The sequence below is a fragment of the Metarhizium brunneum genome, chromosome 3 (genome assembly GCF_013426205.1).
Source record: "Metarhizium brunneum chromosome 3, complete sequence".
Taxonomy (NCBI): domain Eukaryota; kingdom Fungi; phylum Ascomycota; class Sordariomycetes; order Hypocreales; family Clavicipitaceae; genus Metarhizium; species Metarhizium brunneum.
In genome coordinates this window covers 3,382,224-3,400,959 of record NC_089424.1, presented here as the reverse complement: position 1 = coordinate 3,400,959, position 18,736 = coordinate 3,382,224, and the positions used below count along the sequence as shown (strand labels likewise).

At 50.5% G+C, this 18,736-nt stretch overlaps 5 protein-coding genes across 5 annotated transcripts; 3 read left to right on the top strand and 2 right to left on the bottom strand.

The window, feature by feature from the left end:
• Positions 1-726: 726 nt before the first annotated feature.
• fnx1_1 (Multidrug resistance protein fnx1) lies at positions 727-2,491 on the top strand (the record flags this gene model as incomplete). The annotated part of the gene is made up of 2 exons (XM_014687130.1): positions 727-2,125; positions 2,181-2,491. 2 exons carry the CDS (start codon positions 727-729, stop codon positions 2,489-2,491), a joined length of 1,710 nt encoding a protein of 569 aa, XP_014542616.1.
• A 1,384-nt stretch (positions 2,492-3,875) lies between these two features.
• Positions 3,876-6,266, top strand: G6M90_00g062640 (uncharacterized protein; the record flags this gene model as incomplete). The annotated part of the gene is made up of 4 exons (XM_014687131.1): positions 3,876-4,317; positions 4,386-4,934; positions 5,008-5,253; positions 5,320-6,266. 4 exons carry the CDS (start codon positions 3,876-3,878, stop codon positions 6,264-6,266), a joined length of 2,184 nt encoding a protein of 727 aa, XP_014542617.1.
• A 1,724-nt stretch (positions 6,267-7,990) lies between these two features.
• G6M90_00g062630 (uncharacterized protein) lies at positions 7,991-9,623 on the top strand (the record flags this gene model as incomplete). Its single annotated transcript, XM_014687132.1, has 2 exons — positions 7,991-8,270; positions 8,326-9,623. 2 exons carry the CDS (start codon positions 7,991-7,993, stop codon positions 9,621-9,623), a joined length of 1,578 nt encoding a protein of 525 aa, XP_014542618.1.
• Positions 9,624-9,895: 272 nt separating this feature from the next.
• ATAD3C (ATPase family AAA domain-containing protein 3C) lies at positions 9,896-14,998 on the bottom strand (the record flags this gene model as incomplete). Its single annotated transcript, XM_014687133.1, has 9 exons — positions 9,896-10,396; positions 10,452-11,370; positions 11,430-11,815; positions 12,784-13,261; positions 13,314-13,500; positions 13,552-14,344; positions 14,395-14,513; positions 14,566-14,663; positions 14,712-14,998. 9 exons carry the CDS (start codon positions 14,996-14,998, stop codon positions 9,896-9,898), a joined length of 3,768 nt encoding a protein of 1,255 aa, XP_014542619.1.
• A 2,283-nt stretch (positions 14,999-17,281) lies between these two features.
• G6M90_00g062610 (uncharacterized protein) lies at positions 17,282-18,472 on the bottom strand (the record flags this gene model as incomplete). Its single annotated transcript, XM_014687134.1, has 1 exon — positions 17,282-18,472. One exon carries the CDS (start codon positions 18,470-18,472, stop codon positions 17,282-17,284), a length of 1,191 nt encoding a protein of 396 aa, XP_014542620.1.
• Positions 18,473-18,736: the final 264 nt, after the last annotated feature.

The following is an 18,736-nucleotide window of genomic DNA, read 5'->3' as shown; positions in this document are numbered from 1 at the left end:
AATAAAAAATAAAAAATCAACAAGGGTATCTGCTAGACGTGCGGGATTCGAATGCCGGCGTAAAAGCCGGGGAACACAAAAGACGAAAAAAAAAAGATGTGCCACCTATTCCTCGTCCAAGCTATGGTCGTTCAATCAAACCATGACGCCAGGAAGTCGTCGGACCAGTTGGCACAGAGGAGCGGGGTAAAAATACTCCTTAACCGCATCTACCAGAGCTGTCTGGTGTCTTGGTGCCTGAACCAAGCAGTGTCTGCCTCGTCCCCCACATGTCAACTCGCTGCGACCCCATCACCTCTCGCATGAAACCATCGCCCTCCATCAACACCTGAATAGACTGTATATAAGCCGATTTCTTTGCCTTGTAGAAAAATGGTAGAGAATGGCCCAAGTAAAATGTGCGTTCTTCCGGTCTCGGCAAGCATCAATGGATCTGATTGGAGCTGGCCGGAACTAACTCGTCTAGTCCCGTCAGTGACTGCATCTACGGAGTACAAGAACTTAATTGGCTCAAAGTTCTCTTAGTTTCAGTGGTCCTAGATAGAGCGTTGGCCTTGGCCTTGGCCTTGTACTGTATTGACTCTAGTTTCTAGGCCAGCTGCCATCTATATAATCCGCAGAACCACCGACATCCCTCCTATTTCTCATCCTCCATTCATCCCCAAGTCATCGAAGCTCGCCGGCTGTGTGCTGATCTGCCGTCTGACGCCCTAAGCGATAGCAACCATGGCTGGGACCCGCGGTGGCGGTTCAAGCCGCCCTGACGAAGAGGCAGCTCATGCTGGCAGCTCCGAGCGCACGCCGTTGCTCAAGCCGAATGACGACGTGAATGATCGTGCCGACACGCCCGTCACCGAGGCCCCCCAACAAAATGATTCCGGCGTCCCTGGCCATCAAGACGAGGAGCAGACCGTCCTGGCGAAGGAGGAGTCATTTGGTAGACTGGCGCTCATCATGGGCACCACTTGGGTCGGCGTGTTTCTGGGTGCCATCGACTCTACCATCATTGCCACCTTGTCTGCACCTATTGCCAGTGAATTCAGGTCGCTGAGCCTAATGTCATGGCTTGCCACGGCGTATCTCATCTCCAACGCTGCTTGCCAACCTATTTCCGGCCGGCTGACGGATATTTTCGGCCGCGGCCCAGGTCTCGTCTTCAGTAACGTCTTCTTTGCACTGGGAAACTTGATCTGCGGGCTGGCTCGGGACGAAAAGGCCATGATACTGGGCCGTGTCGTTGCTGGCATCGGCGGCGGCGGCCTCATGAGCATTTCTACCTTTTTAGGGTCCGACTTGATCCCGTTGCGTAAAAGAGGCGTCGTCCAGGGCATTGGCAATATTTGCTATGGCTCGGGTGCCATGTTGGGCGGTGTTTTCGGCGGCTTGATCAATGATCACACCAAGCTTGGATGGCGACTTGCGTTCCTGATCCAAGTCCCGCCGGTATTATTGTCCGCCGTGGCCGTCCACTTCTTGGTTACCGTGCCGCCCAAGCAATCTGACAAGTCGTACTTGGCGCGTATCGACTTTCTCGGCGTCTTCTTGACATCGTCGTTTCTTATTCTGCTGCTTTTAGGTTTAAACTCGGGAGGAAACCAGGTTCCATGGACGCACCCGCTGCCTTTGACAACTATTCCGTTATCCCTGGTGGCATTTGTCAGTTTCTTGTGGTGGGAGAGTCGTGCCCGTCAGCCCATCATTCCTGTTAGGCTGCTGATGACGCGGACCGTGTTGGCGGCATGCTTTACCAACCTGCTTGGCACAATGGTAGTCCTTACTCTCATCTTCTACCTACCAATGTACTTGCAGGTGTTGGGGGAATCAGCCACAGATGCTGGTCTGAGAATCTTACCCTCACCTATTGGTGTGTCGATTTCATCGGTTCTATCTGGCTATATTATGAAGCGCACGGGGCGATTCGTCGCAGTCGGTATCGCCAGCATGGTCCTGATCGGTACCGGTATCGTGTTGCTGACACTTATGGGCCGCGATCCGTCTGTCTGGCTTAGCAGCTCTGCCTTCTTCCTCGTCGGCGGCGGCTATGGTGCTATGCTCACAACAACCTTGCTCGCCTGTATTGCGGCTGTGGATCACTCGCAACAAGCGGTCGTTACTTCTGCGACTTGTAGGTTTCGCGCCAAGTGCTTCGTCGAGTTGCCCGTTGCTAACAAGTTCAATAGACTTGGCCCGAAGTCTTGGCGGCACGCTTGGAATCACCATTGGTTCCGCTGTCTACCAAAACATCCTCAAGAACCGTCTTTGGGACCGTTTCGGTCATCAACCCAACGCCGCTGATGAAATTCGCCGTATCAGAGACGATCTGGGCGAACTAAAGCATCTGCCCGATGGCTGGTACGACGGAGTCATTGATTCGTTCATGGAAGCATTTAGAGGCGTTTGGCTTACCATGTTTGTGCTGGCCATTGCCGGTTTAATTTGTGTTTCTTTGATGAGGCATCATACGCTTCACTCAACTTTGGATAGACGATAGATGTGTTCCCAGGTGTGTTGAGGCAGGGTGTATCAGCGAACAGCTTGTGCTTGTATAACGTGCACATGGGCAGGACAAGTGCACTCTTCTTGCGAAGTGTTAAATTTATAGATTTCTATAGATTAACTTTAGAGCAGTCCACTCCCTGAACCTATCTTGCGACTTTATAGAAGCAAACTCAAACCTGCAGACTTTATGTTAGTAACTTACTCTAAAAACTTAAAATAGCCACATATAACGTATATCAGCGAGGTCTTGTCCGCATTCCAAGGGTCCACCCCATTCGTCTCCATCCAAGACCTCTGTCTCTTCTGCTATCAAGACCCTGGCAACCATTCGTCAGTCCTGGCTCTGCAAAGCTCGCGGAAGCACACTGCAACCCTTTGCTAACGTCGGCCGCAGCAATCAAACCTCACGTAAAAATTAATTTTAAATAACCGCGATATAGCTGTCGGCTAGCTGCAGTATATTAGAGAGCTAAGACCTAAAATTAATAAGGTATAGGAGGTTATTTTCTCCGAATTCTCTTTTTTTTTTTTGTCTCTACTACTAATAATTGTAGGGTTCTACATGGTTTCGGAAGGAGAAGAAGCAAAGACAATTGTCGGGAAGTCGGCTTTAGAGGGCGAGGGATACCTAACCTCGTTAGTAAAATCCTCCGCTAGTTTAATCAGGCTGCTCACTGTCTAAGACATAGTCCAGACTAAGACTAAGACAGATTAGTCTAGACCAAAACCAAGACAGATTAGTCCAGACTAAAACTGAGACAAATCAGACCATTCCGATGACTAGAGGAAAGTGAGGTAAGAGTGAATAGCTACATCATTTAGTTAAACAGAATCCATACCAGAGATACTCACAGTGCTACCACGATAGGCAGGGTCATGGAGGGCCGGTGGCAGGGCCGAAACATCTGCCCTCAAGGGGAGGACTTTCAAACAGTAGCGTTGTTGGGTTCCAATGGAAGGCTGAGGTAGACACATAATAGTCCGATTTATATTTGTATTTTCTAAAATCTCATCTGCCAATTCTCTTCAGCATCGAACCATTTTTTCTCAGTCACAGGGGTACTTGCAGACCCTGAGACTGCTATCAATCTTCGAGATCGGAGTATGTTACACGGAAATCGCCCTGTTACACAAGGGCTACGGTCACGGGATTAGGGCAGAAGGTCCTCACCGACTTCTTGTATAAATAGACGTCTTCGGTCCCTCAAGGCCTTGAGGAAAACCAAGGACCTTTGATACCAAAGACTGTTATTAGATGAATTGAGCTATTGCTCCAAGCACTCTTTCCGAGCCCTTGTCACAGAGTAGCCGCTCCAAAAGATATTTAGATTTCCTGAAAGCTCATCCACCGGTTCACTGGTTCGTCGCTGTTAAAAATGGCAACGTGGACCATCACCAAAATCGAGGCTGAAAACCGCTTCAATGTAGTCACGTCGGGTGGAATAACCATTCCCTTGGGTAACCAGACAGTCTGGAATAACACAGGCAGCTGGGTCGACGGCCCAACGGGCTCAACTCGACCCAATGTTTTCTTGAACACCATGCCCACTGCCACTGGCTTCTACAAGATTAATGTCCACGGAACAGCCCCGTTTTCTGCGATCTGGAGAGGAAAATCCTACGTCGTCGCGGGACATGTCGGTGGAAGACTTGCCTTGATTAGCCCCTTGGTCCCAGTCCCTGCGACTGGTAACGCGGTGGCTGTGAATGGTTTGTATCTTATGGCGCCTGACTTTAAAACTAGACAAGTGGTTATCCCATTCAGGTACGGTGGCGACTTTAGTTGGCAACTTTGGCTCTGGAATGGCAAGGAATATAGTAAGTCCCAGAGAAGACATGGAGCCAAGGTCAAGTGTTCCTGGCAGACTATTGACCCATGGGCACAGTCGCCAGCATGGCTCCGAGCACGACAACTCGCCTCGAGCTCTGCTGGGCGCGGGCAACCGCTCCCACGGGTCCCGTCACGGCGCCCTCGCCTACCGTACGAACCAGAGTTGACATGACGCCTGGCTATCCCATCTTGTTGTGGCGTCTCTTTGCACCAAACCCGTCCGAATTACCAGCCGCAGCCAGCCAAGATGTCGCGTTTTATATTCATCGAGCAGTTGTCAACGTGATTTGGAACGCCAGCTTGACAACGCCCAGGTACGATACGTCTCGTGGAATGGCTTACTATGGAGTTTCGGGCTACGGTGGTGGCTTCAAACTCAAGGAATGGTTTGATACACTCTATCCAAGATGCAACTGCTACGATCTGGCTGGGATTTCGCAGCTTGCTTTGTCCATGTTGATGGATGCAAACGGCGCTGAGTTGACCGACTCCCATTGGGTCTTCCAATCGCCCAATGGCTTCATTAACCCTGGGCCCCTCATTAGGTGGGTGGCATCTGGAGGGGACAATCTGCGGTGCAACACGCCTTTCTGGGAGTCGGCAGGTCAGTATATTCTTCATGTGCAGTCAAGTTGCTTATTTGACCCGAACATCATGTCTGGTCTGACTCGATCAAGGTACCGCACCTTATGTGCCCCCCACCGCGAGCAACAGGACTAGCTTCGGAAACCACGCTTGGGTCGAGGTGACGCGGAGCGGAGTCACAACGGTTGTCGATGCAACACACGCACTTCAGGCCCCGACGCCGACGCCACCAGCCGGCACCCAAACCCGCCAGGATTATATTACTGCCACCCTGGATCCCGCCAGACCACGTGGCAACGCCCAAGCAAAAACGACGGCCAATCCTTCTGGGAGTTGTTGTATGTGCTTGACCACAATGTTCATGTTGCTCTGTCTGTATTCTAACGCTAATCGCATCCTTGTAGCCCTCAACCCATCCACGAGTCTACAACGCATTGGCGTCTACAACCCGTGGGGAAGACCTGCCCCTCTCTCCGCCATGATCCCCGAGGAGCTTGCCAAGGAGATCGAGACCCTGGTGGAAAAGGGCAAGGTACCGGATGCAGCCAAGCCGGAATTCAATCGGGTCGACGTGCAGGACGCAACCCTCCGCAGTGCCGTGAGCAAGAATCTTGCCGCTGCCGGCACCACCACATCCGTCTTCGAGACGTCCTCTCACACCACCTACGCCTTCCGCCACGGCAGTGACACAGCTACCGTGACAATTGACGCCTTCGAGGACTTCGAGGGCCCCATGCACGCCCTCGTCTCCCTCCTAGCGAGCATCCAGATCCATCCGCTATCGGCTGTCGTCCATACGGACGGGCCGCGCCTCGGCGCCTACAGCTTCCGCACCGCCACAAGCGCTTTCTGGATCCGCGGCAACCTGTTCATCCACGCCCAGTACTTCTCCAGCGAGCCCGAGCCCAAGCTCGAGCTAGAGGTTGACATCTCCGCCCTCGCGGCCGACATCGATGCGCAGCTGGCCTCTCGCGAGGCGGCCCCTCACCTGCCGACCGGCATCAAGCCTGACTGGGCCAGCCTGCCAGATGTGGTGCATATCGGCAAAGAGCTGCGTGTTGCCGTGGACACGGATCGGTTTGCCTCCATGACGTCGTTTAGCGACAACATCGAAGTGCTGGTGCCGCGAGGCCCGCCAGACGAGGAGGGCAGGTTCGTTTTCTACGCCCGAGCCGCGGGCAAGGCCAAGGCCACCATTGCCGGGGCTGCAAAGGGGTCGCTGCAGCCGCTCCATACCTCCTTTGATATCACTGTCGCAGTCGAGCATCCCGGCACGACGTCTGTCGAAGCTGTCGAGGCGCCCCCGGGCGACCTTCCTCCTATGGTGCCCGATTTGCCTAGCCAGGAGTAGTGGAAATCGGCACTCTCGCTAACATCTCTGTCGCGTTTGCTAATCGCTTTCATTTGTTGCTAGGACTAGGATTCGAAGGACCATCCGAACTGGACTGGACTACCAAAGTGAGGCGCAACGTTATACATTGTTCAAGTTGTTCCTTGACAATAAGTGGCGTGAAATGTGTGAGTACTTGTACCTCGCCTTCGAATGCTTTATGCTATTGGGTTGCTCTCTTTTCCATTTATAGTATTGACATTTGCATTTCCTTTGCTCGGGACTTTCTCTGGTAGTATGACCAAATAGGGCGAGGAGAACGGCTCAACGAGAAACCGGCGCTACTTGGCTGAAAGGACACTTCAACAGTCTTGATGTTAGTGGTGGTGGATAGTTAGTTACTTGACTATTGTGTGTAGCCGGCGAGATAGAATATAATGATTTAATATTTTTTAAGTTTTTATAATTATATAATATCAGTGTCGCGGCCTTCCCCGCCGGGTTTGGCGGCACCCACCCCACCCATGTCGGTCGCGTCGCTGCTTTTGACCACACCTATAAAGACCCCCCTCTCTTCCCTCTCCCTTTCGCCGACCTCTGTCCATCCTCCTCAACTTGACTCTGTCCTTCACCCCCTCCTCCTTGCCATTCCCGTCCTTTTTTTGCGTCGTTGCTTTCTACTCGCATTTTTTTCTGCACAGCCAACAAGGCGAATTGACGGATATTACCGAACCCCCGACCCCATACACGTACCAATCACTTGTGCCCTTAACGACCGGGTTGGGTTCGCCCACCATCCACCATTTGTTCGCTGAAGTTACACACATATTTCTGAATCGAAATGGACAAGTGAATCCCATTATGACGGCCCTTGGGCATCTTCTCGCCATGAAATTTGCCAAAGCGTTGGAGTAACAGAAACTTGCTGGCCGTTGGCAGAAGTCTGACATTCGCCTCTGCAGGAAGTCAACCTGACCGGCTTCAACCTACAAGGCCTGAGCGACCGCCTGGCCTCCTGCAATCATACGAGCTTACGCGTCATCTCCGAATCGTACGATAATCCACCGAGCTAAAACCAGCCATGAGGCTATGTCTTGGACCACGTGAGGGCGCTTCATCATCGCATTCGTCAGACGTGCAATCCGTGCGGTTCAGCTTCATGCAGCTAGCCTGTATTTTCAACAGTCTGCCTAGCCTTCATGACGATCTACTCTCTCGACCCAATCAAAACTCCGCAGCCCATGGCACAAGCGTGTATTTTGCAATGTAGTTTCCATGCAGCATTTCATCGACGCAACTGTTTATCCACTTTTGCATTGGGGAGCTTCATGCATTTGCTCACGGATACGGCTCAGATCTACGGACGGCTCAAGTGATTTGGACTATTTCTTCTGATCCAACAGTCGGAAGTTTCCCGAGACAGAAATCATCTGGCCGCGCATGCAGGAGACGGCAGTATTACGGATATCTGCGTTTGAGGGAGTAAGTTGGTTGCTGTATTTTTAGGACCGGCACAATACATTGCTCAGGCTTAGAGCCGGCCTCGGGGCGTCTGTGACCAAACGAGTATAAAATGGCTGGCTATAGGTCCTGGCAGCGTGCAGCCTGTAAACCTCATGCTCTCCTGATGTTTTACCGTACTATTAATACATTCCTGCGTTGAATAAGCGAGAAACCTATCTGTTCTTAAACTCTCGTTGAAGATCACGCTTGTATTTTATTTTGCCAACACTTGGTGTCTCGCAATGGCGCCTGGAGTCTCTCTGGACAACCAATTTTTCTGGACTCAACCACGCAGAAAACATAGGACTCTTGTCGGCTCTGCGAGATCTAAACCTATTGTTTCACCATATGTCCACGAGCTATCTATGGATGGGCCGACTTGCATATCCAGTTGTGAATCACCAGACGGCACTGACAATAACACTGCTAATGCTAATGGCAATATGGGAACCTGGCAATTAGACAATGCGGTCAGACTTCCAACTGTGCCTCGTCAACAAGACTTCTCGGTAGATGACGTGGGTAAGTGAACGTCATAGCTTCTCTTCCAACAGAGCCACAGCTGACAGAAACCTAGCAAGGTCCCGAGCATCAAGCTGTGAATGCGAGATGGGAATTGACGGATTTCAGCAACAAGCACCGGCGATAGTATCCGACCCCGAGAAGACTGATGACGTGGAAAATCTGGCTCCTCAACTAGCCAGTCCTTCAAGTCCGTCTTCAACATCCTTTGGATCTCAATCTACACCTATTACGACACCGGACGAGAATATGCTTTCGGACTACAGAAACAGCGAGCTATATCCCATTGACCCTGCTCTCACTGGTCTTGTCCTTGACTGTGGCTCAACATGCTATCCTCTTATTGATCTTGGTAGCGCACCAGATGCATCAGACACTGTCGCACCAGAAAATTCTCTGTTGCCCCGGGATGGACTGGGTTTGGCACTGAATTGCTATGCTTCCGACAGCCCCAGCTGTTCGGCGGCTTCGAACCCGTCTTGGCGGGCGGTTGGGAGTAAAAGCGACCCAGGCGAAATTCGGGGATGCCTCATGCGTGCTGCAAATCCCGATCAAAGGTTGCGTAAGCGGGCTTCACTGGCCGACATAGAGGTTCCACATGGTACCAGCGATGGTCGTAGAGCCAAGGCCGACGAGCATCGCCCTACTCTAGGTTGTGGACCAAGCTTCACAGGTGGTAATCACCAGCTGGGGGACAATTCCGTTGAGCCGCCGCCGCCGAAACGCCGCAAGGTTGATCGATCGTCGAAAGATGGTAATGAGCGCGATGAAGAAAGTAGAAGCCGCCCCTGTTCAGTAGACAGTACGATACGAGTTGAGCCCCATACATCAACGCCAGCGCTAAACAGCTCCGAGTCACCAGTTGCTGACACTGCGACTACTGATTCTCAAGATAACGTCGGCATGGCGGAGTTTGGAGAGTGGCCACTACATAATGTTCTTCTAAAACGTATCACATTAAATGGTGTGGCCACGTTCCAGTTGCAGTTTGACTGGAATTTATGCGCAACACACAGTCAACTTGGCCGGGCGATCCCGAAGAGGCGCAACAAGCTCGATGGCTCAGATCGTCCTAAACGGACAACTGATGACTCCGCAACAAGAGCCAAATTTACTCTGGATGAAGATAATCTGATCGCTGCGTTGAAGGAAGAGCAGCAGCTACCGTGGACAGAAATTCACCGAATTCACCAAGGACACAGTCGCCAATTCCCTACACGTTCAAAGGAGTCCCTGCAGGTTCGGTACTGCACAAAACTGAAGACTCGTCGGGGACCGATAGTCCAGAGAGTCCGTCATCATCAAGTCCAACCTAGGGCGCAGACATTTAGCTATGAAGACCAGATCAATTGAATGCTCTCTCGCCCTCAAAGAGTCTTAATATCATGTGATTGCCATGAGGTGCTATGAGGACATGCTGTCCTAGAGCGTGGCCTAGATGAGTCGTCCGTCATGCTAGACTGGCCCGGTGGCTCTTGAACAGCGTAGCAAAATCGGTGAAGGTCTGATTGCACCTGTTCCACAAATTGAAATGAGGCCGCTGATTGGCTAGATATGGTGTAAGACATAAGCCTTTCTGGCAGGTGTGGGAGTGTGATGACCAGATTCCTTGCACCTTAGCCGCATCAATCTCCAAGAAGTGGCTCAACTGGACAAGCACCTAATGCATTGAGATACTCGTCTCGGATATTCTTCCACTCTGGTTCGTATTCGCTGAGGAGGCGGAAATGACTGTTTCCCTCTGTGTTTCTGCCGAAATGGAAGTTATTCGTGATTGAGCGGCCTCCATAGGCAAAGTCTCCGAATGCCATGATCTGCAGCGAGCTAATTCCATATGGTCCAAACACCCACTCAGCGAAGCGGCAAAATTCATTCCGCATTCTATGCCTAAGCCAAGCCTCGTGTCTTACAGTCGCGTCCTCCATCTCGGTAGGTAGACTTGTGACGCTCGAGTCAGTCCAGGGTACAGACTCCATACTATTATGCGAAGCCACACTTCCTTGTCTCGAGGTACGATCCTGCCCCTCCACGGCCCAGGATGCGTAGTGTTTAAGGTCTGAACCTGACTGGCGAATGTGGAGTACCTTCAAGGAGGTCTTCGACTTGAAAGGAAGCAGCAGGTATTTCTACAGGATGTTGCTATTAGGAGTGGCATATGGGAGGGAGCTCGCAGGCACTCACCAAACGTTCAGGGACACAGGCTAGTCCAATGAATTCAAGATTGAGCCAAGCCAAGGGATTCTGCGAAGGGGCTTCTTTTATCTGGCGCAATTCGCGTCCGAGAATGGCAAGATCGGATAAGTCATGCTCCTCTTCAAAGTGAGGTGACTCATCGTCAATATCGATGGTTCTCTGGTGATGTACAAACCTTTTGAGCGTTGTATGACGATGGATGATACGGTTCCAGAAACCAAGGCCTGGAACCGGCCCTACGTGACTTATGTAAAGCTCTTCAAGTCCCTCAAATGCATTCAGGAAATCTGCGAGGATATCCTCCGTCCAGCTACATGATACACTGCTCGATTCTTGAATCTCGAGTGTCTTCAGATTTATCGGAACGTTGAGCTGTATGACACGCTGTAAAAATCGGTCCCAGCCGAGGCAGATCCGCAGCGTCAGGGAAACAAGGATGTCGAAATTGATGACGTCTGTCATCTCAGCTGCAATGGGCACCTGTGAAAGGAGTAGGACGCGGTTTGCTGGTAACAAAGGACGCGGAGAGCGTTTATTCAAAAAGAGAACTCTGCGAATGAAGTAATTTTGTGGCAAAATGCCACTAGTGTCATCGTTATCATCGTAATAACCTAGGTCATCCTGAAGTTTTTGCCAGTGTACGAAATCTAACTCCAGCTTCTCCAGATGCGTTGAATTATTTCGGATAGCGACGGAAAGGGTGTCGAGATTATCAGCATTAGGTGCCTTCCAACTTAGTTGACGAAGCTGGCGGAAACGTGATAGATCTATCCCGCATTCTGCATCGAAATAGTGAAGGCAGGTAAAGTCGGTTGTCAAGCGTAAGGATCGAATTAGGGGCTGTTTTTGCGGGATAACACCATCGGCACCGAGAATTTCAGGTGGAACGCATGTACCCAAGTTCCAGCTAAACAAGAGTGTCAGTTGTCTGGTAGAATGAACACGGTACGAATAACGAGTGTCTACCTGAAGCTGCGCAATTGGGTGTCCTCGAGTCGTCGTAGTAATGATTCGGCTTTCTTGGTAAGGCAAACAAAGCGCAGATCATCCGAGTCCTCGTCATTGTTATATTCAGCATTGATATCGTCGTCATCGTCATCGTCAGAGCGCCATGGATCGCCGTGATCCTTAGCATGGGGACATCTTCTGATAGTAGCATATTGCACCTCGGAGCGAAAATGAACCTCTTTGGCAAGTTGCAGACAAGATTGCGGAAAGGCCGCAACTGAAATGCGATGAAGGTCATATTCGCTCCGCGGCTTGATTGCCACAGATTGCCAAAGCTTGCTGGCAACAAGCTCGTGCATGTATCTCGAAGTTCGGGAGAGTGCTTTCAGATCTGCTCTCCATAACTGCCACGATCAGAGTCAGCACATGCAGCTAGGCTAACAAAATAGGAGCACCTGGCAAACATTTTCAATTATGAGATTTAAAATTTCCGGTGGCAACCTGACCAACATATCTTCCACAAATAGTGGTGTACAAGTCCAGGCCGGGCGTCAGCGAGATTTAATTGGGAAGTAAAGCAACGATCAATTAGTCTTGTTTCGTCGGACCGACTGCTGTGCCTGGTTACGGTGGTCAGACCACTTCGCTAGTACTGCTGGACAATCTAAAAGCGACGGCAGACGGTCATAACCGAGATAAGGCGAAAAAGGTCACGTCGGGTGATGCATCAGTGCAGTACTATTAATACCGTTCGTCAGAAAGGGTGATGCATTCTATTAATACTGCAGAAAGAAGAATGAAATGTGTTAGCAGTGTAGGACCTTCATACCCAGCATCGGTAGTGTCAACACGACCAAAACCAACTTGCCCCATTGGTTGATATTAGTGGGGCGTCTGATTAGGGAAGGCTTCCAAAAAGAGCAAGCGCCTGCCAGGTTTGCCCTAATTTGAATGGCTTTTTTACTGTATTACGAATGGTCACACTGTCTTTAGTTTACGTACAGTTGACTATGCCGCTAGGGACACTCGGACCGTGCAGGCGAGAGAAAATCATGTTTAATTAAATGAGTGGATGCTAACTACAGTACCTTCAGCCGTAATTTCCATCCGCAATTAGGCAGAACTTGTCATACTTCCGTCCCCCAAAACAGTTGACAAACGAACAGATTAGAGGTATGAGCTCAGGCTGTCAATTGCGCCCGCTCCACGGAAATCGCGCTGGAACTGCTTCCTTGCAACAATGGATTCTCTGAGATGACTCTCGCACACAATCGTGTTCTCATACTCAGCCATGGACCTCGCTACGAAAACAGTATTTCGGATCTGCTCGACGGTGAGAATGCGTTCGAGAACGAGGCGAGTATAAACGAACCTCGCGGCCATTCAAATCCACGTCCGCCAAACTGTCAATCAGCTTTTGGCAATCCGGTGTCCCGCTCTTGGTTATTGCCTGTTCCAAGAAATACTGCCATACCGCCTTACGTGCATCTTTTCCCAGTGGCTCATAATGCAAGGCAAGGTGAATTCTGCTGATCATCGCTTCGTCGAACGACTGCACTCGGTTGGTTGTAAGGAAAAGAATGCCATCATACTGCTCCAGTTCACGCAAGAACACAGAGACGAGAGCGTTGGCATGTGGGCTGTCAGAGCGCTGAGCCAAAAACACATCCGCCTCATCCAGAAGCAGGATGGCCTTCCAGCGGCTTGCAATCTTGAAGATTGTCGTTAAGACCCTCTCCACACCCACTGGGTCCACGCCGATTTGCCCTGCCGGTACCGTGTAAAGGGGTCTCTTGTAGGACTCTGCGATTGTTTCGGCCGTCAAAGTCTTTCCGACACCAGGAGGCCCGCTGTTTTGAAGTATCAGTTATGCATCTATGAGCAATTCCGGGGTTCACGAACTAAAGCAAGAAATTGATGCCTCGCCCTTTCCCTTGTATGAGGTCTTTAAAGGCGCTGGTTTTGTCACGACTCAAAAAGGTCTCTGCAAGAGCCCAGATAGGTTTCTTTTGCTGCTCTGGCATCTTGACATCTTCATAGGACGACGGACTCCAAGAAATGTCAGAGATGTGGGCAACCGCAAACTCAACTATACCTACCCATTAGTGAATCGACATCACAGAGAAGGGTTGCCACTAACGGAATGTTTTGGTCCCAAGGCAGAACCCCAAAACCGTTGCGCTGCAGATAAGAAGGTCAATTTCCTCCAGCTGAGCCACGTCAAGATGTTCGAGGCTGGCCGTTTCACCTGGTCCTATGTCCGAGAGCCTTGGTCTCACGTTGCGGACGCGCGGCACTGGATGGTTCGGATTTTGTTCCTGAAAACAGACAGCATCCACCATAATGCGCCCTTTGACATGACGCTTCACGATTTCCCCTTCCTTGTCCACGTAGAAAGCCGTTCCTATGTACTGACGATGATGAGCTCCGATTAACGAGACAAATCGACGGCCGCACTGGGTCAATTCCCGCGCAACCCTTTCGCGATTTGGATGGTATTGCAGAGGATACGCTGGAAGAAGCTCAATTCTCTTAGCACCTCGGAAAAATGGGATCCTGCTTCTGTCGGATGCCTCGCCGAGGAACTTGCCATTCGTACTCAGGAAGCGAGTCTCCAGGTGCATAAACTTGGACCCATCCATTTCCTGCATCTCTTCGCAATGGTTGTATAGCACACATCTAGGAGCACCGGTTCCGGGACAGGTCGTGTACACCTCAGTATTTGGCTCGAAGAGGGCCCACAGTAAGTCATACGTGATCTCGCCTTTCACGAGAAGGGCTGACAGGTGGTCCTCGACTGATCTGAACGTTGTATCGATGTAGCCCACCAGCAGGTCCAAGTGGCTTTGTGTAACTGTGTCCTGGATGTCGACAGCGCGATCCTGGCGGCATCTCAAGAAGCGCCGGACGTGGAAAAGCACATTCTGCTCGACCTGTGAAACATTGTTAGATATCCACACATCTGGCGTACAAGAACTCTTACCGATGGGGCATCTTCAGCGAGAGAGACACCTCGAATGTCGCGACAAGCCTCTCGTAGAATGTCTCTCAATGACGGAGATTTGATATCGATGAACGGCGTTTTTTCACAGGTCCTCCTGTCTGCAAGGATCTCGTTAGCGGGTCTCTATTATACACTATGAGGGAAACCAACCAATCCTTTCCCGAACGACAAACACGTATTGATCGAGGTCCCCAACGCTGGACTTCGCTGCTTCAACAATTTTGTACTTGTATGTCTTGTCGTCCCAACTGCAACGCTGTTAGTTAGATTCAAAGGGGCAAAGGCTGGTTACTCACGCTTCTTCCACGCGTTTGAATGCCAGGGTTGAAGCGCGGCTGGGCCGTACTGTTCTCCTTACCGGCTCTACGGCTTCATCACTTGATGAAGGATTATCAGAGAGCTTTGCCGTTATAAGCTTTTCGATGGCATTCACGAAACGTTCAGCAGAGGCCATACTGTCAACCTCCCGATCCGACACGGTGTCCGATGCGATAGATGTAGCAGGACTGGTTGGCGCAGTTGGCCTGGGAGGTGAGAAAGGCCAAGACATGTCAGCAACGTGTGCTTTCTTGTTGGAATCCATTGTGAATCAACTTGACGAGGTTATGATAGGTATCAAAGAGTGTGGCAGATTATGGGTAAAGGCAGCGTAGAGTACCAAGCTCGTGATGTGTGTTCTAAGTACGTAAGTGAAGAGATATATGTGCTAGCTGGCGCGTGTTATCTGAGGAGAGGATCATGCTGCCATAAGGACACAAAAGAGACCAGAACTGGCGTCGGGTGAGCATGCCTTTATATAGACATTCAATCATTCCTCGGCCGCAATACCCGACATTGTTCTCTCTCGCGGACAACAGCCATCTTACAGCCCTCCAAGTTGATACATTGACTAGACCCATGTCAACAAGTCAAGACATCAGATAGCGGTTGCATATGCAGGCGACAAGCTGTTCTTGTTAGTCGCATCCCGGAGTTGGTCATGATGGATGGAGTTCCATCCACGCATGACTGGTACCATTGCAGAGTGCTGGCTCACCGTAATCCAGGCTTGCTAATCGCACCGCGATGAAAAAAAAAACTGAGGCCTTTGAACTCCGGAGCTACTATGACTAAATATCTCTTACAATCAGTCGCTAGCCAATTCTCATTGTATGATAGATACGCGTTGTTTGTCGCCCACCGAAAACACAATAAACATCCTATGTTCCTTTCTAGATGAGAAGTTATCAACATACATCAGAATGCCAACATGCATGGCCAATCAGCAACGATTGGCCTCGTGAGCGTTGGAAGAAGCAAGTGCATGCATGCTGCACCAACACGCATTTAGCCACCTAAGAAAACTTTCCTTGACCCCTGCGAATCTTGGCGACATCAAAAATCGAGTCTGGCCAATAGCAGCCTCGAACAAGCCGCATGGGTGGGGTTCTGTCCTCGCTAGCCGCAATCTTGCCTGAAGCAAAGTTTCCTTCGGCTGTGGGCGCTCGTCCAACCAAACGGCGATCGGAGGTGTCCATCCAGTCGCGGATTATCTCCTTGCCATTTCCCCGACACTTCGCTGTCATCGATGTATCATAAGCAAACAGCGGCGAGTTGATGTTGAGACAAGCAATAAACACATGTTGGTGCGGATGAGCGGTTTCACGGATGTCAGTGGCCAGTAGAGAGGTCTGTAACAGAAATTCTCCAGATGAAGAAGGAGGAAGTAAATGATTCTTCGGTCTTCCTTTTCATCATAGATTTGGCTTTTCGAATGTTGGCGGCAGAAGGGGGCTCCAACCAGGCAGGGTTCCACGTTTTGGCTCTCCGGTTCCCACCCGAACCAACGACCGGTAAACACCCTGCCCAACTTCCCGTTCAAACTGTCTTGGTGGTCTTGGTGGGCAGGGTCAGCCATGCATGATGCTTTGAAGGAAACCGGTAATGTGCTAACTACCTCGGCTATTCATAATTTGCCCGGCAAGCAAACAGACGAAGGACTCATATCAACCGCTGTCTCTCCAGTTACGTCCACTACCTCGTGCGCCTGCGTGTGAGTGATTCCCAAAGCAATTCATGCCTAAGTCTATCGACGTCATCTGATCAAGGTTGGATTGCTGAGCAAATCAACAACCAGCCCCGCCTGAGCTTCCCCATTCTTGCTAGTTTCCCTTCCGAAAACAACGCACACTCAGATTTTGATTCTTCTGAGCTGCGACTATGACTTCGTCGCCTAGGCTGGTTGTCTCCGCAGATACTTCCGTCCAACCTTGTGCTGAGGGGCGACGACTACACTACCAACAAACAAGGTATGTAACGCACATCCCGCGTCGCAGGTATCGGAGCCTAAGATGTGCGAAGAGCAGTCGTTCTACAATACCACCGATTTAAAAGCATTTTATACGATAGGTATTTGAAGTCAGCCTCTACGGCCTGTAGTTGTCTACTGCCATTTCGACCGATCCATCGCCTCTCATCCAGGGCGCAGAGAGCGTGTTCCGATATTACGTCACAGGTCAGCTATAATACAGGAGAAGGAACAGGATACGATGGTAAGGTGCTCCAGGCCAAGATCGATGGTAGTTGCTGATGTGTTATCAGGCTTTTACCGAAGAAGACCTCGATCCATCTATAGATTTCACAACGGGTGATACTGAAAAAACGCCAAAGTGGATTGAAGGGAGGGGTCAACGTGTGTACTGGCACGGTTGCTATGGTACCGCTTACGAAAAAGACAGCACCGGGAAGAGGGGTGACGGGGTAAGCCTCAAGAAGCGTGATGGGCAAGGCACTGTGCCCTCGAATGTTGAACTATATTTTGCAGGTGAAGGGGGAAAACTCAAAGAAGCATAACATTGCTTAGGACAACCATGGGTGGTTCAATTGATTATACCGGTTTGTCTTTACTGGCGAACCTTCTGTACAGTTTGTTTCTTATCCGAGAACCTTCTTTCAATCCTAAGTTCAGGTTAATAACAGCCCCAATATTAGGATTGCCTGGAATGATCATCGATACACATCTTGTGGCACGAGTTCCTTGCTGCAGTTCCTCCTGGAATACACGACTGGATTTGATTGCCTCATATATCTCGAGGCCAAGCAAATTTTGGATGGCCTCATCCCGGACGCCTTGTAAAGTAATTTCCGGGTTAGGCGTCAGCCTGACCCCGTGTTGTAGTACAACCTGTCGAGCCTGAACGGCAGATTCCACGTCCACGTGCACATTGAACAAGGCCATTGCACTGTGTTCTACCTTGGTTTCTCTGATGGCCAAACTCATGAGGCAATCGACTTTCCCGAGGTAAGGAAAGGTCATCGTTACGGCAGCTCTCCAGCAGGAGCTTCCATCGCTCTCCATAAGATCTCTTCTGATCGCGCCACTCATGTATTCAGGGAAAATGTCAGCAGTCCCCTGGAGAGAAGCATGTGAGAGGACTTGCTGTTGTAGGTCAGAGGTGAGACTGATGTCAGTTTGGGAATTATCGAGGTTCGCTGTTGTATCTCGTTGTGTCGGGCTAGGAAGAAGCCCTGCGCTGGAGCTTATCGAATGCGTCGGCGATGTAGAGTATGATTGTATTCGTGACTCATGATCACCTGTGGGAGACAGTAGCCCTGATTCTCGTGTTAAAGAGGGAATGTAGAAGTAGATAGGTAACTCACGACGACGCTTTGGTTCTTGTAGCATTTTGCCAATCGCATGTCTGACGGTATCATGAGGCACGGTTTCGGCCACTCTCTTCGCAGCCGCTTTTCTTTCTTCAACAGGAAGCTGATTAAAGGCAGCAATAGCTTGGAGTTGAGCGTATCGTCCCTCGTAATGACCTTCGCCAGTCGACGCAAGGAAGTACGCTAACCAGGCCGTGAATCCCGTGCTTAGAAAGACTCGTTCTGTCGCATCCGACTCAGAATCCGCCGCTTTCGCCAAGGCAGCATCAAGCCCGTATGGTGTTTTCTTACGCGTCCACTCAGATGTTAGATATTTGCGAAAGATCTCAACTGGTTCTTCAATGCCTTGGTTTAGTTCAGGACCTGGCTCTGCTGCATCCAGACGTGCACAGCCGTCATAGGAGTCGTCCATCATTTAGGTAGGCTATGGCAATTTGAATGTATCGGTGCCAAAGGAAGTTTGCGAGAGGAGTGAGGGAACTTTGCAGATTTGACACTTGTTCGGAAGGTCACGCCATTTATTCTGTTGATCCGATTGGTTAGCACATCGACATCTACTAGAACGCAATTTTGCTCTTGTTTTAGCGAAGCAAGCCTAAATTTGCACATATGCAGTCATACGCAGCCGCGCCACAATACAGGGCCGCTGTGGGGCTAGATCCAAGACGTAACCTCG